The sequence below is a fragment of the Mirounga leonina genome, unplaced genomic scaffold (genome assembly GCF_011800145.1).
Source record: "Mirounga leonina isolate KUSES-001 unplaced genomic scaffold, KU_Mleo_1.0 Mir_288, whole genome shotgun sequence".
NCBI classification, from domain to species: domain Eukaryota; kingdom Metazoa; phylum Chordata; class Mammalia; order Carnivora; family Phocidae; genus Mirounga; species Mirounga leonina.
In genome coordinates this window covers 431,400-454,671 of record NW_023270664.1, presented here as the reverse complement: position 1 = coordinate 454,671, position 23,272 = coordinate 431,400, and the positions used below count along the sequence as shown (strand labels likewise).

Below are 23,272 nucleotides of genomic sequence, written 5' to 3'. Positions count from 1 at the left end.
TTAAGGAAGTTTTCTGAAAGCTTGCAAATAAATATTTACATCTCACATTGAGATGAACCACACGAAAATCAGTTTTAATCATTATGGCTTCATTTTTTCCTCAGAATTTTTATCTTTTTTTTATGGGTCGGTAGCAGCTTAGGAACATAAGGCTTCTTCATGACTCACCAGGTTTGTTCATCTCATCATCAGATGTAGTCACCAAAGTTGGTTACAGCAGTGTTACTTTTACAAAACAAGCACAAAAGAAACACACACACAGTAACTGAAATCATGCAAGAAAGTTAAAAACGCATGCCACACCATTCCACCACCGAGTAGATGGTGTTAGAAGTCCCAGCCCACATTCTAGCAGTCTCCATTAAAACAAAAGGAAGAAAGAACACTGGAGAACTCACAAATAGTGCTCTATAGACTGAGGTAGTATTTTCACAAAACACTAGTCCCGACGCTCGCCTCTCTTTTAAGTAGCCACACCCAAAGTTTCCCTCGTAGATACTCTTAGGAAAGTGGAAACAGGAGGAGAAAGCAAAGAATGGTGGATTGCGGTCAATGAACGCACAAGAAGCACTAATAAATAGGAGTGCAAAAGGCAGAGTCAAAGCATCCCACAGAAACGCAGGAGAACTGGTTGGCAAACGCTCCCGTTTAAAATAAACACCCAACAGGGCAGCGGTTTTGCAAAGATCCTTTGCCTCTGACAGCCAGAGCACACTTCATGCACAAAGTGTCATTTTAATAGATTAATAAATTTACTTCTGCTTTTGTTTTGCTTACGTGATGTTATTTAAAATTCAATTTAATGTGACAAAATACACAGTTCGAAAGAGGCCTAATTCCTTCTTGCCAATTCACTAATACTATTCCTTGTATCCTAAAATATACAACAAATTCACTTCCATCAGGGATTATAAAAGACTTTATAACAAACATTACTGTGATTAAAAACAAAAAAGTTCTGTATGAAAAATTCTGTAGGAAGGTTAAATAGTAACAAAATAACTTTCCCCAAGTTGAAATTATAACAGAAAAAGTCACAGAGTTCTAACTGGAAGACTAGCCAAAAGGTTAAGGTAACACTTTAAGAAAAAATAAGAATTTGTGAAGTTAAAGTCAGTCAAAAAACCTTCACTGAAATAAAGAGTACAATTATACATAATCACACACAGTGTTCAACTGTATCTTCCCAGTATAAAAAAAATGATCAATTACATTTTGTTAAAAACTTTAAATAAAAGAGATGCACAAAGTACCTTTATTTGCTTTTGAGCTAAGTGCAAGTAAAGCACCACCGTAAAGTCCTGAAAGGCACTAGTGAAACTAGGGTATGTATTTCGTGGGGCAAAGGAACAGTCTAGCTGTGGTGAGGTGAGGCTAGGCACAGTCCAACAGGAGACACTCAGATGCAAACTGTGAAGGGCAGTGAACACTTGGCTTCCTCGTCTGTCTCTACCACGTGGATGCCAACAAGGGGAGGACACAGGGAGACTACACGCAAATGCGCTGGGATGGATGAGAATTTACTATAATTTGGGGGGGAAAACAGCCTGTATCTGTAGTCTTTCTTTCACCAAATGAAGTAAGAATGGCCATCTCTTGAATAAGTGAACTGGCACTAAAAAAAATATGATCAAAACAATGTATGTGTCTATAATGATCACATTATCCTAAATAGTGGGTTTAAAGTATGGTGATGGAGGATCACATCGGGCCTCACATGAATGGAAATAGTATGATTTTTCTTCCCCCCAGTTACAGTCATTACCTACGAAGGCTGTACTTCAGTTTTTTCTAAGAGCAAAGCAGTTCTGATGCAAATGAGTCGGAGCACTTGCTGTGGGCTGCAGGAGCCGAGTAGGACTAATCACCTGAGGCTCTACAAAGGCCCTGCTCTCCCAGCCTGCCCATCTGTCGTCCTACCAGCTACAGCCAGGATGGACTCTGGGCTTGTAGGCAGAGCTGCTTCATTTTATTCCCATGCCAAACAGACAATTTCCAAATCTTTAGGTCATCTATTTTAATAACTAGTGATTTTCTACAGAGTATCTTCTTCCCTAACTACCAGGCACATTCTTTTCCTATGTAATGGAGATTTCTTCATAAAACATGTCAGAGTAAGAATAATTCTGAACATCCTGGATAAATCCATAAGATGTATAAACCGAAATTATACTCATGAAGCAAATACATGCTGATCCCTCCCTCCCCCATGCTGCTCTCCCAGGTGGGAGTGAAGTGAAAACAGAGGAACAGTAACAGGTGACACAGTGTGGGTGAATGCAGCAAGATCTGCTACCAGGAAAGGAGCACCCAAGGGAGCTCCCATGGCATTACCTACCGGAAGGTTCCTTGCTGAATCCAAATACAAAATCAGCAATGAAGAGGAAAGACCATCATTGGCTTGGTCTTTGTCAGCCCTGATGTCTGTTAGCACCTATGAGAAAGAACAAAAAGCCTCAGCAGGTGTATTTCCACAGGATTTTAGACTATTTCTCCCTGATTAGGTCTGTAATGCTCAAGAAAAGAAGGAAGGTGGGGAAATAAACCATCCAATACATGCAACACAGAGAGAATGAACACAATAAATATACTTTAATGACAAGAATCTGTATGAATCAATTAAATAAAGCACAGGTGATCTGTGGCTCTCCAAACCCCCATACTCGAGTATATTAAGCACAAAATATGAAGATCTCATAAAACAGGTGGGAATGACGTGTACATCTTTCTATAAAAAAAAATTCCATTATCTTTAATTTACCCCTTATGTGACTGCAGTGACTTACTTAATTTAATCAAAATTACTGCTGCCATTTTTCTAAGCCAAGTAGAAACGCAACCTAAAGATACTAATCTTAGCTATGAGGGGCGGTTGTTGTCATGGGAAATACTTCACAGCACCTTGTCGAGGTTTGAAGCATTTGGCATTAATGTGAGCCACTCCAGTTTCAAGTGCAGTTTTCCTCTGGGAACCTCGTCCAGGGCGAACCACTGAAGAGAGAACGTGAACGTTCACAAAAGTTCTCCTGAGTCAACCTTTCCAGTCAAGCAGTTTCCACAAATGTCAAAGCTGCTCACTGTGACACCAACAGTTCCTGATTAACACTGAAGGACCGAGTCCCACCATATTTCGCTTTGCCCTTCGAACGAGCCGATGGCCCCAGAGGATGACAGGAGCAGTGGGCTGGAACTCGCCCAGCATTGCCACCACTCTGGAGTCAATACCATTTTCATCCCTAACTTACAGACAAGGATTCAAATGTCTTCTAGTACTGTCCAGCACTGTCAGGCTTCTACGTACGGACTTCAACAGAATTTATGGGCCAGGAGATAACATAACATTGATCCCAAATACTGAATTTCATTATCAAAGAAGTTAACATGTTTGTCTTTATGTCTATGTACTACTTAATAAAATAGTATACACGTGTTTCAGCTTAAACACCACAAAGCAGTTCATCGAAGATAATCCCCACTCAGGGTTAAGAGACTGCTCTGGGGAGTGCATAAGAAAATGTGTTACTTTGAAAGCAGTGGATCTCAGCACTTGTTCGGTTAATTATGCCCTACTTATCCCAATTATACCCATCTTTTAGAGGCCACCTCAAAATTTTCTTTTTTAATACGTTTTATTCTGACAGAAATATCGTGCTTGAAGTAGTGTCTGCTCGTTGTAAACTCCCACCGCCCTAAGGCGGCTTTCACGTGACAACTTCTCACTGACCGCACTGCGAGAGCTCTGTTACTAACTCCAGCTATCTTTAAAAAGCCCACTTTGGGGAGCTTCTCACAGGCCTCTGCCCGGACTCCCAAAGAAGAGCACATGCCTGCCTGAAATGGTCGGTTTGTGCTCGTACTCTTAGGAATTTCTAGCATATGCTGGGCACACAATACACACTATCTGATTGGGCTGTTAAACTTACTTCTTTTCACTTTGCCATTATTAAAAGGCCTAAGTTCTCAGAACATCGTGTGGGAGACCAGCAGGTCTGTCAATGCTCATGAAATAGAATAATACTCAAAGAAAACTTACTTCATCTAAAAGGCGCTCCTTCTCAACTTCAATAAGATCAATCATAAGACTATAGAAATAACAACACAACAACTTTAGAACATAGAAACACACTTCTTATAACTGAAATAACCTTAAACATTTGTCTACGAAAAAGTACTCCGGAAATGTATCAAAACTCTATAGTTTATCAAGAAACAGACTTCTTCCAGAAGCTTCCTCAGGCTTATCCCAAAACTATGAAGGGAAGTAAAGAAACAAGCAGGGGTGAGTCTCTGGGAGGTCAGGACCCTCAGTTTGGCAAAGCCAGGATCAGAGTTGTAAAAAATGTGGTTTTCCCCACAACGTAGCTATTTATAATGTGCTGAAAATGTTTGAAAACATTCAGCCCTCTTGTCTGACATGCTCTCCCTCAGCGCTGCCATCCGTCACTCCAGCTCAGTCACCCATGCCCCTTTCCTGTCCTCGCTCCACAGCTCTGAACCATCCCCAAAGACGTTTCTGGTTCAGCTCTCTGAGAGCCCCTTCCATTTCCCCTAGAAGTCCTGCTCTGCTGCAAAGCATGGACCTCCCCTCCCTCAGAAGTCAGAGATGACGAGGATGGGCTGACTGCACTCCTATTTTCTCTCGCAACTGCCCCTCCTCCTGCCCTACACCAGGTGAGACCCTCCCAGCTCTTTCCTGGTCTATCACCACAGTCCCCAGGCTCAGTCCCTGCTACTCTGAGCCACACAGTGGTTTTATTAGAATGCAAATCTGACCCATCACTGCCCTTACAGTCTTTTGGTCACTCCTTGTTAAACCATCTCATGAATGAATTCTGAAGTCACAGCATAATACACAGGCCATTCTTGAGGAGGCCAAATCTGTCCAACGTCATCTATCCCTGAATCTTTTACCACAAGAAAGTCAGTCAAATAATAAAGATTAGGGTTAGATGTATTTTTTAAAAGCTCATGTTTTTCAGCTGTGGTGGTTGCTCAATTTAAGTAAGCAGGTCAATATTTATTTTTCCAATGTGTAGGCACAATGTAAATCACTATCCCCCCTGCTCCCTGAATAACCAACAAATCGGAAAAGCTTAAAAACCCCTTTCTGCAGTCTAGAGCAGAGCCTGCACGGCGTGAAGGCAGGCTGCGGTGCCGGCCTCTGGGGCACACTCCACATGCGGGTTCCCAGCACTTGAATGTGGGCACATGGCTACGTGTGGCCAGTGGCTGCTGAAACAGACCCAGATCTAAACCTTTCCTTCTTGTACTTAAATGTGAAACTCTACAGCAATAAAACATACTTTAAGAAGTCTAAGGTGAGACAAATGTCGTATCTAAAAGCCACTTAAAAACACATGTGACACACACACAGCGTATGTTTTGAAGCCGTAGTAGGTCTAAGTGTCACTACTCGAAGAAAGAGCAGCCCGTGTTCTCCTTCCCCGAAGGTTTACCTTCCCAGGAAGTCATCCTTGTCTGGGTCTTCATCAAAGAGCTCAATCTCTAATTCCTGTCCAGGATGTTCATAGACTAAAGCCTGAAAAAACAAGGAGTAGTTATCTCGCACGGTTACCACTGTTGGCAGCTACTGAATAGGAGGACTGTAGTAAAGAGCTCCCTGCAGTTCTCCCCCACGGTAAGTACGGCAGCACTGACTTCGTGTCATTGCCCAACCACACACACACACGTCTCCACGGGAGACCGTTCCGAAGCATCTGCCCACCCAGCAACAGCCTACTGTGTTTCCAGCTACCCGAGTCAAGTTCCACTGCTCCGAAGTCAGGTCACCAGACGGCACCCACAGACTGGTACAGGCCTGGGACATCTTTCTAGTCCTGAAGCGGCTCTGTTCAAGTGCTATTCTTGGGATACCGACAAGTGATCCATTTACCACCACTTAGAGATTAAGAAATCTGGCAACAGACTGGTTTGGGAGGATGGGAAGCTGGTGGAGCACAAAGCGTACAACTGTTCTGAAGAACAATTTTGCAAAAATGTATCACTCCTTTCAAAAAAGCATGATTTATGATGCAGCAATTCCACTTTGAGGAGCTTATCTGGAGAAAACTTGGTCAAGTGAAGAAAAATACATTCCCATTACACGGGTAACAGCAGTGGTTCTAATGCTGAAATGAACAGCCAGTATCTCCTTGGGTTGAATGGCAAGTATAAACCATGTTCATCTATGTTCACTGACCTACAGAGATGCCTAGATGTAGTAAATGAGAATTTACAAAACAGTACATAATCTCATGTTTGTAAATGTTTACATGTTAACAACCACAGAAATCACTTTGTCAATTATTTATTGTGATAGTTTAATGTAATTAAAGTTTAAAATTTATGTGTTGTTTATGCCTTGGCACAACAAGAAAGTTGTGAGGTAGGGACAGAAGGTACAATACTTTTGAAGGTGGGAAACGAAAGGAAAAATGATTTAAATGATGCTCTAAACCAACCACACTCCTGCATAACAGGAGTGGAATCAGAATTGGGGGAGAAGCCAACTGACGCCACTGGACACATCTTACCTCGTACACCTCATTCCACTTGGGACTGAGGTTCTCTTTGATGACCTTGCTTTGGAAGATCTGGTTGCCAACTCGAATAACTCCATAGGGGTCTGACTTTCCCTTGACGAGTCCCTTAAGGTACGTATCTTTCCCCTGAAGATCCTGAGCTTCAATAAAATGTATCCTCAGAACACCCTGAAAAGGAGGAGCAAGCACAGACTGGTCACTGTGACACACGCGGAACAACGGCTGTGTGCTCACTGTCCTAAGAACGGGGAAGAGTGGACAACATGAAGACCCTCTCCCTGCGCAGCAGAAAAGAAAGTCAACACGGACCGTCGGGCAGCAGTGCGGAGGGAAAGCCAGAGCAGGGTGGACGGCGGTGTCCGAATATCACTACTTTCCGTCAGGAGACCAGACCAGGGAGGAGCGAGGGGTGAGGCCCCCAGGGACAGTGTGCAAAAGGAGCCCCAGGAGCCTGACTTAGTCTCCTGGATCACCAAACAGTCCTGTGTTTGGTACGACAGGGACTGAGAACCACCATTACAGGATGTCTCAGAAATGTCATTAAGCCCTTGGCAGGCACTCATTACTTCAACTTTTAGAACAATCCTATGAAATACAGCTGACCGGAACAAAACAGGTTTGAACTGTGTGGATCCACTTATATACAGATTTTTTTTCGATACAGAACAGTACCGTAAATGTATTTTCTCTTCCTTATAATTTTCTTAGTAACATTTTTTCTCTAGCTTACTTCATTGTAAGAATACAGAATATAGTACATAACATATAAAATATGTGTTACTGGTTTATGTCATTGGTATGGCATCTGGTCAACACTAGGCAATTAGTACTTAAGTTTTGGGGGAATAAAAAGTTATATGCAGGGGCGCCTGGGTGGCTCAGTCGTTGCGCATCTGCCTTTGGCTCAGGTCATGATCCCACGGTCCTGGGATCGAGCCCCGCATCGGGCTCCCTGCTCGGCGGGAAGCCTGCTTCTCCCTCTCCCACTCCCCCTGCTTGTGTTCCCTCTCTCGCTATGTCTCTCTCTGTCAAATAAATAAATAAAATCTTAAAAAAAAAAAAGTTACATGCAGATTTTCTACACAGGGGCTCGGCGGCCCCACCCATGTTGTTCAAGGGACAACTGCACTGTCATTAAATTTATTTTATAGATAGGAAACTGAAGCTTTGCAATACATAGTACTCATAGACTTGACACATAGCTTTCTTCTCCTAAAATGTTGTTTAATTGGTAAAATAAAAAAATGTTCACTCACACCTCTTTCAAGGCAAACAATGGTGGTGGTAAAGTTAGCACGAGGCAGCATTCTCCAAAAACCCTTTCAAAATCATTGGGTAATAGTCCTGACCCAATCAGCTAGGAAGACATGCATTTTTACAGATAAATACGCTTTTAAAAACTTAGAGAATTTCCCATTTACAGGAAGTGTCTAAAGTTTAGATAATCTGGCAACATGTTTAAGGAGTGTGGCTTTTAAACCCCACAAGGCTAAGGAAGGTTGGATCTGGGCAGGCACAGGTGCGCACCATGCTCAGGGAATAAAAAGTGCGAGCGGCAAAGGAGCACGAGGATTTCTACATGGAAGAGAATTCTTGTGTTTTCAGAGATGAAAATCCTAAGTTAAGGAAAAAAGACCTGCCTTCCTCATATGCACTGTCCCAGCAAATCTGAATGCCAACAGTGTAACTAGTTCAGGCATCAATTGGCTGGGGTGTTGGTACTTTCAAAAAATGTAAGGCAGCTCAGACACGTTTGAGGGTTTGTACACTGTTACGGAGATCTACCTTAACCACAAAAAAGTAACAAGCATCAAGCAAAGTTGTCCGCTTCCACTTCAGCAAACAAACTAACCACCACCACACACCCAGCGAAACAGGACCAACTCAACACCGTCTGTTTAGTAAAAGAAACCGTCCAGTGCTCGTCAGTGCCACACTCATTACGGACATCACACAACAGGGCTGCCTGCTCCACTTCGGGAGGGCGCAGATTCAGTGGGGTGAAGGGCCCAGGGGGAAAAGCTCTGAGAAGATGAGCAAAAGGAAGATCGTCCTTTGGATTGGAGTCGGGAGGCCAGAAGGGGCGGCGCCCAGGCTCTACCAGTCCACTGTCCGCTGCAGGCCCAGCAGGGAGAGATGCATCTCCCCGTGGATACTCGTATACTGTCCCGTCAGGAGAAAGGACGGTTTCCTCCTGCCCTGGCAACCGCTCAGCCAATGAGAAGCCACTACACTTCCCAGCTCCAAGTTTACACCAGTGGACTTTTAGCTTAATGCAGCCCCTCCCCATGCCCCCTCTCCCCTGTAAAAGAGCTTCCTCTCCTTTGTTCCGCAGAATCACCTATGGTTTTGCCATAGCTTAATTGTCCCAGATTGCAATTCTCTGCCATTCCCGAATAAACCCATTTTTGCTGGTAAAGTAACAGCAGTTTATTTTTTTATTTTATTTGGGGGGGTGGGTGGAGAGAAGAGAGAGGGAGACAGAGAGAGAGAGACAGGCAGGCGGGGCAGAGGAAGAGGGGGAGAGAATCCTTTTTTTTCTTTTTTTTAAGATTTTATTTATTTGACAGAGAGAGACACAGCACGAGAGAGAACACAAGCAGGGGGAGTAGGAGAGGGAGAAGCAGGCTTCCCACTGAGCAGGGAGCCCGATGCAGGGCTTGATCCCAGGACCCTGGGATCATGACCTGAGCCAAAGGCAGACGCTTAACGACTGAGCCACCCAGGTGCCCCAGGGGGAGAGAATCTTAAGCAGCTTCCACACCCAGTAAGGAGCCTAAAGTGGGGTTCAATCCCACAACCCTGAGGATCATGACCTGAGCTGAAATCAAGAGTCGGACGCTTAATGTATTGAGCCACCCAGGTACCCCTGGGGGTTTTATGTGAAGGTTAATAGCTCTCACTAACCTGTGAGGGCCCATCCGCTCCAAGGACCTCTTCTCTGACCAGTGGAGGGAATACTATGTCCTTGACCAGCAATTTCTCAGTCTTTGGTTGAGGTTACATAGTTTACTCAAATGAAGGTGACTCCAGTATCTGTGACCTAACTCTGTGTGCTAGGCATCACCCCCAATTTACAGATGAAGAAACTGAGGTCCATACATGCCAAGTAATATGCCCCTAAAGTAAAGCTGCTATCAGACCCCAGGGCTGTGGCGGAGATCCAGGCCCTGCCCTTCCATCCCGTCCAGGGCAGCTGTAACACCAGCACTGCTTCTGCCGCGGTGCTTAGGACTCCAGAGGTAACCACACTCTCACCGCTGAGAGAAACCCTGTACCAGTCATTATACAAAGTGCCCATCACTTAGACTAAGCTGTTACATTTGATAATACAAACAGTATGTGCTTTCTGAGATAACTAAGCCCTCACAGCAGTCCTTTATGACCTGCAATAATATTTGCAGAATTAAATCCCTCTAAGCACCTTGGACGTTCATGGCTGAGGTTTAAGAATTGCCCTGAAGTCTCTGATGCACACTGGCCAATCTCCTAAGGAGTGTGACAGGACAAACTACCACATCAAGATCCATGTGGCAAGGTCACTGTTAAGAGAACCACGAGAAGTTACAACATCCAACTATGTGATAAGCTTCTCTGTATCTAAGTGCCAATGGGTGCTCAGGAGTACTTACCTTTGGTATAGGAAACCGCAACTGAGCTATTTGAACTTCACTGACAAGAGGAACGGTGATCCGATTGGGAAGCACCAGATAGTTTGATATTATATCCAGAATGATCGTATCTGACAGACCACTATTAGGTGGGTGGTAAAAAGAACAAATCAACTATCAGGCATATCAATACTAGTTATCGCTTTAACAGCAAACTTACCACAAACATGATACAACACCCCATTTACAAGGTCGGAATTGTCTAATTTTTCAAAGACAACATTTAAGACAGTAATTCAATACTTTAGCGGCAATATGGCTATGGGATATATATATAGCTGAGAAGTACAGCTGAGAACACAAGGTAACATTCTGGCTACATTTCACAATATTCTAAATAATGTTTCATATGTTCCTGTGTGACTTCATCATTGATTTAATATCAACTAAGACACATTACATTTTCTTTCTTTTTTTTTTTTTAGCATATTTCAAACAGCCACAAAAGTGCAAAGAATACCATAACAAACATCCACCTACCCATTCCATGTTTCTCACATTAAATTTCTCATTATTTTTGCATAGCTTCCAGTCAAGTAAAAGAATTGTTTATTCTCTCTTCACACTGTATTTGCATACTGAATACTGTAATAATTTTGAAATTCTCTATACCATTGCACAGAGAACTCAGTAATATGAATAAAATTGTGGAGGATAAACAAATGTACTTTTAATATATTTTTGCCCATTCTTCGGGGTAAATGTGAAAATTAAGTAACATGGGACGTTTTTGAAAGCATAAATGAAATTTCAACACCTTTACCCAGAACTGAGAAGTTTTAAGAGAATCTTATTTCTTGCCAGTACTTCTCAGATGTTAAAATTGTTAACAGATATATATAAAGTAATTGTACATATAAAATACCCACTAGGACAGAGTGAAAGTCTCCATCATTAATAGTTGAACATTCACTCTAAGCTGGGTATCCAAATGCAATGACAAGAGAACGGGTCTTACCTTAGGACTTTCCAGTCCAAGACAGAAAAAAGACTGAAAAACCCACAACCCCCCAGACAACACAGCTCTATTTATGCATATGTCCGTGAATTAGACGTTAACACTAAAGAGACAGAGAGGGTTTCAGCGGCCAGACACTGGATATATGCTCACTAAGCAGCGATGTGAGGTGGTCCTTCAGAGTCTGAATACCAGGCATATTCTTACTTTGCCATTCACCTCCAACCCCAAATACTGGTTGTGTTTATACTGAAAAATCTGCTGGAAAAGAAGACCCTTTGATGATGCTATGCTTTCAAGAATCCCTTAACTGCTACGGTGGTAGGCCAACCGTCTCACCACCCACCCCAGCCATGCAGACTGAGAGGCCCAACCCCCAGGAAAGCAGAAGGCCCACCCTGAGCCTCATCCCTGCTCACCTTTCTATCCCACTGTGCACACGCCAGCCTCCTCCTAATTACCGGGCCTGCAGTGCTGCTCCTAATCGTCCCCGGGGGCATCGACATGTGGCTGGCCCCTCTGCTTGTCCTGGCTGCTGTCGTGGTCTAGAGCGGCCCTTGGGTCTAGTCCTCTTTGTCCTTCGGAACTCCCTGCTCATCACCTGACTTTTGTTTCTACCATAATTCTCATCCCTTCTTATACCTTTACCACTCAGTTTAGGGTCCTTCATTGAAACATGTAGGGACAGCCAAAATTTATGGTCAAGTGCAGTAATTCAGGTATTACTGCTACTTTGTAATACTCCGGGTTCCATTTTTTAACAATGAATACAGCTTGTAGATGTTCATTTTGTAATGCTCGAGGCAAGATTTGTTAGAAAATCTTTGGGAAGCACAGTTCAAATTTTAAGTTTATATGTATATATTTTATTACATAAAATTTACATACATATAAATGTTACATTATATAAGTTTTACATAATTTTGTATAAATTATATATATCCTATAGAAATAATATAATTTTATTTAAAAAGGATGTTTTCATATATACCTTTTATACCACAGCTTTGTTTCTGACTGGTGTGTATTTCCCTCCATATTTCTAATATACATGAGTACATATTTTTAATAATATATATAATCCTCTATATACTAAATATATTTTATAGACTGCATGCATAGAAATCTATATATAAAATAGCTAAAAACTATTACTATATAAAGAGAACCTGTCATTATCACTAAACACCATCATTAAATAAAACTGAGTGTATATATTTATATATCTCCGTGTATACAGACATACGTGTGTGAGTATATATATTTCCCTTTTACTTCATTTTGTATTTTTATTTTTTAGTAGGCTCTATGCCCAACATGGGGCTTGAACTCAAAAACCCTAGGTCTAAAGTCACATGCTGTACCAGCTGAGCCACCCAGGCGCCCCCTTATCTGTCTCTCTCTCTTTTTTGAAGTGGTTCTTTTTTTTTTTTTTAAGATTTTTTATTTATTTATTTGACAGAGAGAGATAGCGAGAGAGGGAACACAAGCAGGGGGAGTGAGAGAGGGAGAAGCAGGCTTCCCGCGGAGCAGGGAGCCCGATGCGGGGCTGATTCCAGAACCCTGGGATCATGACCTGAGCCGAAGGCAGACGCTTAACGACTGAGCCACCCAGGCGCCCCCCATATCTCTCTTTTAAATAAATGATTTGCGACTGACTCCCCCAGCTGCAGGCTTGCCAAAGGCAGCATATACCCTCTGGCTCGCGCTGTAAGGGAAGTAATACAATACTATTTACAGGGTAGCTGCTCGACATGCCCGTGTTTATTTCAGTCCTCCTATGATATAAAAGGAGGAAAGTAGAACAAACACATTTTTTAAAAAAGATTTATTTATTTATTTTAGAGAGTGGGTGGGGAGAGGGAGAGAGAATCCTCAAGCAGGCTCCCTGCTGAGCATGGAGCTGGAATTGGGGCTCGCTACAGGACCCTAAGATCATGACCCAAGCTGAAATCAAGAGCTGGCTGCCTGACTGAGCCAGCCAGGCATCCCAAACACATTTCTACACCAAATGGCAACAGGGGTTTGTTGTTTGGCTGGCTGACCAGCATCCGTTCCCACAGATGAAAGTACTGGTGAAAGTTCTTCCTTTGCTTCTCCCACATCCCTACCCTGGTCCCCCTGTTCCTCTTCTGGGGGTGGGTACGTGATCATCAGAATCACAGGGTTTGTCCAAGGATGGGTGGACAAATAGAAGTCAGCCCGGCAACTTTTGCTGGAACTGGCAGAAGAAGGTTCTTTTCAGACTAAAGCTGCTAAGCACGAACAGTAGCAGCTAAAAGCTGCTACTTCATAGCAAGGGCCTGCCTGACAACAAACCCCGAGAGTAAGACAGAGAGCCCTAGGGCATCATTTGAACAGCAACACCTGCCTGCATCTGACTTCACCCCGCAATGCTCCAGACTGCTCAGTGACATGAGCCAGGAATAAGCCAGCAGTGGGAGCTCCATGAGAGCAGGTGTGACCGTTCCGTTCATAGCTACACCACGGCACTAAGAACAGTGGCTGGCTCATACCAGGCACAATACCTATTTGTTGGATAAATGAATAAATCGTCTTAATAGTATTTACTCATTTACTTTCTTTTTAAAGTTTATTTAAGTAATCTCTACGCTCAGTGTGGGTCTTGAACTCAAGACCCCAAGATCAAGAACTGTACACTCCTCCAACTGAGTCAGCCAAACAACCCCTACTCATTTATTTACTTTTTTATTTAAGTCTACTTATGTTGGGCTTGTTGCTTGCAACCAAGTATCCTAATGAATACTTCAACAGTTCTGTAAGTTGTCCTTTCTTTGTAAAGATCTTTATTTAAAGATAACAGAACTTGCAATATCCATTAAGCCACAGTACCTAAAAAAGATTTTTATTATGAGGACTATGCCTCATTTTATTAAAGTCCTAAATTTTCTCTGATAATGAAACAATATAAAGTTCTTTCTAATGGCCATTTTAGGGGCATAAACAAACACATAGGAATAGAAAAAAAAAAAACAGACCACTTTAATTTCTGAGCTATTTTAGAAAAAAAATCCAGATTAGGAAAGTTATCTACTAGGAACACGTTTAACTGTATTTCAACATTTAAATACAAGAGTAAATAACAAAGGCAGGTTTCCAGAATTTCCTGCTGGCAACAACAGGCCCATCGCAAAGAGTCACCTCCCATCAGGTGAGATGGATGGTTGTGACCTGAGGAAGACTTCGCTTTCCACATAGCAGGGATGTGCCATTCATGGTTTCATAAGCTTATTATGGGCAAATTTCCTCATGTTTTAGCTGTGAGATTGCTACAGAATAATGAAGGGACTCCCAGTAACGTGAGGCAGAAACTCTAGGTTTCTCAGCTCTTGCACCCAGGCCCTGGGGTGACCCTACACATTCCTAGGTCTAGTACCTACACTTACCCCTCTGTGGGCAATGGGAGGCATGGGGGGGCAGTAGCATAGCCTAAAAAGAACCCAAAGGGCTAGTTCTGAAACATATATTCATTTTTTAAGTTTTATTTTTCTGAGAAAATAAGAAAAACCAAATTAAAAAATTAACTTGCAGAATATTAAAAGGCTGTTTGTTACTTTTCTAAAAACACCAAAACTTGGAGCAACTGGCTGGCTCAGTTGGTAGAGCATGTGACTCTTGATTTCAGGGTCATGAGTTCAAGCACCACACTGGGCATGGAGCCTACTTAAAAAAAAAAATAAAAAAGTTAAAAAGAAAATACCAAAGCTGGAAAGATGCTTCACGATGAATGAAAAATAAAATGAAAGGTGAGTGACTCAGTCTAACACCCTCACCCACTCTCCTGCTCACTTGGTCCCATGTCTCAGATGCAGTTAGGAGAGCGGAGCCTAGCCAGTCTCTTCACCTGAGCCGCACACAAGAGCCTGCTGAGAGGCACGGATGCTGCCTGGTAGTGGCCTTACCCATTCTGTGTTGTTTTTATGACACTAGAAATGCACATGACACCAACAAGAAGCTAAGCACAGGACATGACATCATACTTACTTTAATCCAGGGATATCGAGAAGGTTCGTCAGTCCTGTCCAGTTAATTTCTATAAGCTGTTTTAAAAAAAGGGCAAAAATATTAAGTTTCCAAATTATTTCAATTACCAAATTAAATCAAACAGGCTTTTTAATAAGCAAAATGCATTAGTTCATAATACCATCCTACACCTTTTCACTTTGTAAAATATCAAAGTCATCGTCCTTTGTTGGTAAATAAAGAGCTATCTCTTTTTTTGTTTAGTTTTTGATAGTACCTGTTTCCTCTGGTAAAATCAAATAATTCATATACTTTTCCTACTGATGGACACTTAGAATATTTATAATTTCTCTTTGATTCAGTGAATATCTTTTTACATACATGTTCTTGTAGCACATGCAAACCAGCATTCAAAAAGTGAAAGTTTTGGTCAAAGACATATGTTTATTTTTTACAGATTTTTATTTTAGGGGCGCCTGGGTGGCTTAGTCAGTTAAGTGTCTTACTTTGGCTCAGGTTGTGATCTCAGGGTCCTGGGATCAGGTCCCATGTCGGGCTCCCTGCTTAGTGGGGAGTCTGCTTGTCCCTCTCCCTCTGCCCCTCCCTCCCCCTGCTTGTGCTCTTTTTTTTTTTTAATTTCTTTTATTTATTCTTTGATAGAGATACAGAGAGAGAGAGCACGAGCAGGGGCGGAGGCAGAGGCAGAGGGAGAGGGAGAAGCAGACTCCCCACTGAGCAGGGGGCCGCACATAGGGCTTGATCCCAGGACTCTGGGATCATAACCTGAGCCAAAGACAGACGCCTAACCATCTGAGCCACCCAGGCACACCCCCTCAAATAAAAATCTTTAAAATAAAAAAAGATTTTTATTATATTTTTTAAAGATTTTATTCATCTATTTGAGAGAGAGTGCACAGCTCTGCATGTGCGGGGGGAGGGGCAGACGGAGAGGGAGAGGGAGAGAATGAATCTCAAGCAGACTCTGTGCTGATCCGAGAGCCCAATGTGGGAAGAGCCCAAGGTGGGGCTCAATCCAATCCCACAACCCTGAGATCATGACCTGATCCAAAATCAAGAGTCAGATGTTTAACTGATTGAGCCACCTAGGTGCCCTTAAAGATTTTTATTTTTTGAAAGTAATCTCTACACCCAACATGGGGCTCGAACTCACAGTTCTGAGATCAAGAGTCACATACTGCACCAAATGAGCCAGCCAGGCGCCCCTTATATGTTTATTTTTTATGTTCACAGATGCTACCCAATTGCCCCCAAAATAAGATCCTGTACTGATTTATATATATATTCCTACCCTAAATGTATAAAATGTCCTTTATACTCTCCCCAAAAACAGATATTAAAAATCAGTTCATTTGGTAGTTTAAAAATGGTACTTTATCCCTGCTTCAATTTACATTTTCCTGATATCAGTGGAACATGTTCTACCCACTCAGTCAACATTTGTATTTTATTTGCTCAATTTTCTAGTGGGTATTTGGGTATTTACTTAGAATAATTCCTATATAGTTGGCTAAGATAAGATTCCATTTAGTGGATGTAGACGGGTAAAAAAAAAAAAAAGCTTGATTAGAAAAACTGCTTTCTTATCAGAGTGCATATTGCACATAATAAAATTACTTGTGCTTTATATTTGTAGAAGAAATGCTAACTGAAATTGCATGATCTCAATTACCCATATAGTTGCAGTAATAAAACTGCTCAAATCCCTTTGGGAAGTGTAGAGTTATAAACAAACACAAGCTAGAAGAGTCAAGATTCTTTTGGATAGACCAAAGCTGGAAAAAAAAATTTTTTTTTTAAAGATTTTATTTGAGAGAGAGAGAATGAGAGACAGAGAGCACGAGAGGGGGGAGGGTCAAAGGGAGAAGCAGACCCCCTGCTGAGCAGGGAACCCGATGCGGGACTCGATCCCGGGACTCCGGGATCATGACCTGAGCCGAAGGCAGTCGCTTAACCGACTGAGCCACCCAGGCGCCCTGAAAAAAATTTTTAAGAAGTCCTGAAAGACTAAGTTTTTTCAGAGTAAGAGAAGTGAAATACAAATTTATTGCAAATATCAGTACAAACTCCTACTGGTGCCCTCGTACCCACCCTCCCCAAGAACAGGTGTAGAAGCAATCGCAGTCTGGGGCAACCAGCAGCGGCCAGCACCCTGATCATGACCTCTAAATACATCTTCCAAGGGATTGTGAAGAAGCAGCTGATTCCAGGACTGGGGCAAGAAGTGTTAAGATGAGCCTGGGGCATCTTGTTGAATCAGAAAGCTCGGGAAACACTCAAAGGTGAATGAGAGGTCCTGTCAATGGTGGGTCCACCGGAAGGGACTTTAACTAGAGATGATCAAGTGTCAGGTGACAGAGGGCTTACTCTCATGACCCTTGTCAAAATGAGGAGATACATTTAAATGCTACCCAAGTTCAGAGAAACCAAACACCAGGGAGGCAGGAACAGGATTTAGCTGGGTTTGAGAAGAGATGTGAATGCAAGAAAGAAGCCCCCAGGGAAGGGACCCACTGGAGGCCCTGGAAAGAGGAGCTGGCCTGTCCTTGAGCAAGGGGAGGAAGGGACAGGAAGAGTCCAGAGCCTTGGGGGGATGAGAAAGGGGAGAGAGAACTTGTGTGTGAACCAGTGTGTGAGTGTGAGAGCATGTGTGAGGACGAGTGCAAGAAAATGAGCATGTGAGTGTGAGCACATGTGAGAATGAGTGAGTGTGAGAGGTTTGGAAAGTGAGCATATAAAGGGGGAAGCCACAAGAGGGCTGGAAGCAAGGCAGTGCTTGGGAAAAGCAAATGAAATTAGAGTCCCTTGTCACCAGCCCAACCACTGCACTGGGACTACTGAGATCTCTGGGAGAAACTGAAGAGACAGACATTTCCCAACCCCCTCTCTGGGCCGCTGCAGCTCTCCTAGGAGAAATGCAATCAATAGCGTAGTTACATTTTCACGGAACAACACAAATGAATCTGTGTATTTCATGAAAACCACAGACATGCCTTTCTCCTCTCTGCTTTTCCATGAACGCATAATCTGATGGATGTAGTGAAACGTTTAGTTCAACTGTTTATTTCGGCACTTACTCTATGTCAGGTGTTCTAGGTGCATTAAATTGTACAGTACAGACCATGAATCACATGGGAAGTCTGCTAAAAATACAGACCGGTGGCTCCCATCCTTCTCCAGAGTTTTTCAATTAGTCACTTTTCACTGGTGGTAAAGGCCAAGAAACTCCTGGGACTTCCAGCTTCCACCTGGGATGTAGAAAACTGGAAAGCGCATCAGAAATGCACAAGAAGAGCTGAGGTGACAGGGCCACCAGCCTGAAACCTTCCCTTAGAGGCAGCTCCGAGAGTGGCTAAGGCCACCGCAGGGCAATTGAGAGGTTCCAGTTGAATCCTAATTGCTAAAGACCAGGTGCAGGTGAGACAGAGAAAGCCCTTTGAAATCCAGACATAGGGCATCTGCAACCCACTGGGTGGGCTGAGCACGGCTACAGAGACTAGGAAAAACACTTCTTGCAGGGGTGAGGTCAGGGAGGGAGCAGCTGCTGCTGGGAAGACCCAAACTCCACCTTCCATGGTAAGGAAGAGAAGCCACTGGGGAAAGTGACACATAGGTGAAGGCTCATTGCAGATGGGGAGAGGAGAAGAAAATACCCTCTATGTCTGGGGAGAGTAGGATACCATCCCAGGCCCTGACTGTTAGAGATCCTGAATTACTGGAGGCAGGTGTGCAGACTCACTCCTGCATTAAGACCCACCGAAGACACAAGTACAAGGAGACGGCAAGGTCACTTGAAAGGGCAGTAGCCCTGAAACCCAGTACAGGCCAGAGCAGTGGGGAGCTCCCCTGTTCCAACTAGTGGGGGTAGGGCAAGACTATCCAAAATAATGAAAGATATCAAACCAATGATCCAGGAAATTCTGAGAACACCCGACAGGATAAATATCGCCAAAGCTCCCAGGTGACGTGCTATGTGGCCTAAGTCTGGGACCCTCTCCAGTCTAGTAGATCTGGTGGACTTGTCTGCCCAGCCCTGCCTCTGCACCTCACTGCTGCCTTCTACACACGGCTGTAGGAATTGGCTTCCGGGAGCCTGATGCACACACTGCAACCTTCCTCCTCCCAGCCAGTCTAGGGGTCTGCGTCTGACGCAGCTGGAACAAGGAGCGGAAGGCAGGAAGACTCACTGCCTCTTGAGTGAGCTGGCAGCCCTGTTTCTGGCATGTGGACTGGAGGACCAGAGGAAGCTGGTCTCAGAGGGAAGAGAGAATTTAGCAAAGGCGTATCAGGCATGGGAGACAGACAGTCACAAAGGCTTTAAATTCATTCCAGTAGGTTTCATGAGAGAGCAATACATGCTATTTTCATTTAAGTAAAGCCTTTCCTTTTTCCCTTCCTTTGATTAGGTACCTCAGTTGCTGGACCTACTTGTAGCTAACAGGACTCAAGTTCTCGTCATTGTAAAAGAAGATATTTCCATTTTTACAGATGGAGAAATGCATTCTGTGGTTCAAAGACTCTGCTAGCTGGAAGGACCCTCTTAGGACAAACACACTGTGGGTATGCCCCATGTCATCTCCTGAGTAAGTTCTGGAAGAAACCTGCTGGATTTACTTGGGGCTAATCTGTGCTCTTGGAATAGACCTAACAGAGAGCTGGGGATTCTGAAACACCCCCTCGGGTGTATGCCAGAGGCAGTTTCAACAGTCAGGTTAGCATGAGTGAGTGGCCAGTTCCCTGTGACACGGCCAAGGAGAGACATTGGCTTGTTCTGGCCCTTACCAGAACCTTCACCCAAGTTTTTGTGTTTACCAATACTTGACTTCTGGTGTTAAGACCCACCAGAAGGCTAAACCTATGTGTAGGAAAATATTTAATTTCTTAAAAATCTTACTTACTATGAACCAGGCATCTACTGGTTTTTTTCGTTTCGTTTTGTTTTGTTTTTAGATAGAGCGAGAGAGAGCATGAGCAGGGGTAGAGGCAAATGGAGAGGGAGAGGCAGACTTCCCGCTGAGCAGGAAGTCTGACGTGGGATTCGATCCTGGGACTCCAGGATCATGACCTGAGCCGAAGGCAGACGCCCAACCGACTGAGCCACCCAGGCGCCCCAGGCATCTACTGTTTTATACCTACTGACATTTAGTCTTGGGAGGCAGTAGTCCCCGTGTCACAGATGGGGAGACGCCCACTGACATGTAGTCCCCGTGTTACAGATGGGGAGACTTGGGCTTAGAAGGATTAAACAAACTTCAAGGCAGACTTGGAGAAACCCAAGTCTGTCACTTAACCATTACACATACTGCTTTCATTGTACTCTGAAAGTTTGTCACTTTAGAAATTCTTAGTTTTTTTTTTTAAACAAGTAGTGCATTATCAAAACTAATTGAAACGAATCAACAAGAACAAAAATGTGCAGAGGTTTCAGAAGAGTCTCTGGCACTATTCTTCTAAATCATCTGGATAGCCAAAAGCCCCCAAATCTTTGTAGCTGTATTTTTCCTTAGGGTGAGGAAGAATTACTTGGCAACCAGTAGTGAGTTCTGTTCTCATATTTTCCAGTCGAAAATAACTGGGGAAAAAAAAAAAATTCCCTTCTCTCCAGAGCATATGTTTGGCGACTTTACTCACCATATAAGGAAATGAATGATTCTGAACTTTTCACAGCCTCATCCATTTCTGACACTAAGATTTTGTTTGAAAGTTACAATTTTTTTTTTTAAGATTTTATTTATTTATTTGACAGACAGCAAGAGAGGGAACACAAGCAGGGGGAGTGGGAGAGGGAGAAGCAGGCTTCCCGCTGAGCAGGGAGCGGGATGAGGGGCTTGATCCCAGAGTCCTGGGATCATGACCTGAGCTGAAGGCAGACGCTTACCGACTCAGCCACCCAGGCGCCCCTGTTATTTTTAAAGTAAATATACCTATGGAAGATCTAACCTAAGAAAGAGTACTACGAAGTTTTGAGGGAGATTTAAAGATTTGGATTTCATTATTTTCTGAACTGAAAAAGGGTCTTTAGTTGTTAAAAATTCCCTGTAAATCAAAAATACTTAGCTATCTACTAAAGATTATTTTTTTATACTCATTAATGAAGGAAGTTTCTTAAGCATATAATGGCTTTTAAACTGGTATGTGCGAAAAAAAGACATAAATTTTAAATCTTTTAGGGAGCTCTTCATTTCTCAAAATTTTAATAAATTAAATTTTAACACAGATTTCTTAATTCCTTTTTTAAAAATTTTAGTGTTTTATGTAGTCAGAATACATTCAAAATTAGCCTGTTATTTAAGCAATAAAAAGCAAATGAGAGTAGTACTTTTAGTGGTAAAAAGTGAAGACACTTAATTCTTGCGTTTTTACATAGAAAAAAATGCCATTTGTTTGGTCTAAATAAACCCATATTTAAAAAAAACACAACAACAATAATTTGTATTAAGTTATTTAAATCAAATTATAAAAATTAATATTATTTTAAATATACATAATGTTAACGGTACCTCCAAAAAGGACTCACAAAAGTTATAAAAATGGTGTATCATGAAAAGATAACTGAGAAACAGGTCAATTTATCCACCAGACATTTATTGAACTGTGGCTTTCAAAGAGTAACAAGAAGTATGCCACAACACACAGGACAGGAGGGCACCAGGGGAACAAGGGGAAAGCTGACTACCTGTGTCTTTGGAAGGGGTCATACAAAGGGACAAAGACAGTGTTCTGGGAGTAGGAAAAGACAAAGGGAGGTGATGAGAGACGATGGGGGTTGGCACCATCTTTGGATTATGATTCCTCCCTGTGGCTGGAAATCGGGATGCTCCTGAGGGGCAGTGCCAGGAAATGAGGCTGGAGAGAGACCCCACCTAGACCACGATGACTGTCTGCAAGGGAGAGATGCTCCCTAGTAGGTCTGTTTGCTCCTTGGGAAGATAGCCCTAGTGGTGAAGTGTACAGAGGACCGAGCCAAGGCAGAAAGCCAGTCAGAGGCTACAGGAGCCCTCATAAGGAGGAGCCTTGCAGGTAAGGAGCCACCCAGGTGAGGGGCAGGAGCCTTAGGAAGAGTCAAAGGGAGGGGGAGGGGCTAGGGTGAGGCGTCAGTCTAGGCGGGAATGACATTTTTGTTGTCTTATTTTTGAGCTAATAATGACTACTAAGTATTGACTACTTATAATAAAATGTGGAATACATATATATTCCATATATGTGTATATACACACTAACAGTGTGCAGTGATGATTAGTACGGTTTATCCCAGTGTTAGAACAGAACTCAGCAGGGGTGTCTGGGTGCTCAGTCACATTCGTGAGTTCGAGCCCCGCACTGGGCTCCACACTTGGTGTGCAGCGTACTTAAAAGAAAAAAAAAAAAAAAATATATATATATATATAAAATATATATAATTCAATCAAAACCAAACCAAACCAAAAACCTTCATGATTCTTAAAAACCACGTACTGTGCAGTTCATTAAACACCACGACAGAAAGGCGATGCGTGTGAATGATGGCAGCCTTTGCTGGTGGAGGCTGCAAGGAGATTTAGGGGTTGGAATGAGAACGGCAACTCTGTCAGCCTATGGTCCCAGACTTACTGGTTTTGTGACTTGGACAAATTAGACTCTCAGTTCCTGGTCAGTAAAAGGAAACTATGTTAGTATGCAACTGTAAAGTTAATAAGGATTAGATGAGCAAATATCTACAAATCACACGCAGTGATACGCGCTGAATGTTAGTTACAACCTACACTTTTTAAAAAGTTTATGTTTTCAAATTTTCTGTAACAAACATTATTTTTTGTGATCAGGAAAAAAAGCTGTCTATTAAGAGATGAAGCCCTCCATTAAGAGCATAAAGAAGTATAAAAACACTCAAAGGATTCATGTATCAGAAAAGGGAAACGTGAGAGAAGGACAGCCTATGTTTCTCTGTTTTACATATCCTTGTCAGTTAATGGGAAAAATGAAATTAATGTTTACTTACTGGTTTCCTAAGGAAGAAAATAGACAAGGCTCCCACTAGGGGCATGTCTCCAATCAACGGTTCCAGGATCACCCGCATTGTACCATGAATCTAAATTCAAATGGAAAAACCAAAACACGTC

The 23,272-nt window shown here is 42.8% G+C and overlaps 1 protein-coding gene across 4 annotated transcripts in view; it reads right to left on the bottom strand.

The window, feature by feature from the left end:
• The window catches only part of ESYT2 (extended synaptotagmin 2), an 82,110-nt gene that overhangs the window by 20,856 nt on the left and 37,982 nt on the right, over positions 1 to 23,272 (bottom strand). For 2 of the 4 annotated variants that reach the window (XM_035029755.1, XM_035029758.1), the window contains exons 6-14: positions 23,152 to 23,241; positions 15,177 to 15,232; positions 10,175 to 10,295; positions 6,534 to 6,710; positions 5,457 to 5,539; positions 4,034 to 4,082; positions 2,902 to 2,991; positions 2,339 to 2,434; positions 399 to 500 (exon numbers count right to left, since the gene is read on the bottom strand). In XM_035029755.1, coding sequence (XP_034885646.1) covers positions 399 to 500; positions 2,339 to 2,434; positions 2,902 to 2,991; positions 4,034 to 4,082; positions 5,457 to 5,539; positions 6,534 to 6,710; positions 10,175 to 10,295; positions 15,177 to 15,232; positions 23,152 to 23,241 — 864 coding nt within the window. The remainder of the gene's footprint in view (positions 1 to 398; positions 501 to 2,338; positions 2,435 to 2,901; positions 2,992 to 4,033; positions 4,083 to 5,456; positions 5,540 to 6,533; positions 6,711 to 10,174; positions 10,296 to 15,176; positions 15,233 to 23,151; positions 23,242 to 23,272) is intronic. The other 2 variants (XM_035029756.1, XM_035029757.1) reach the window with 1 other exon arrangement.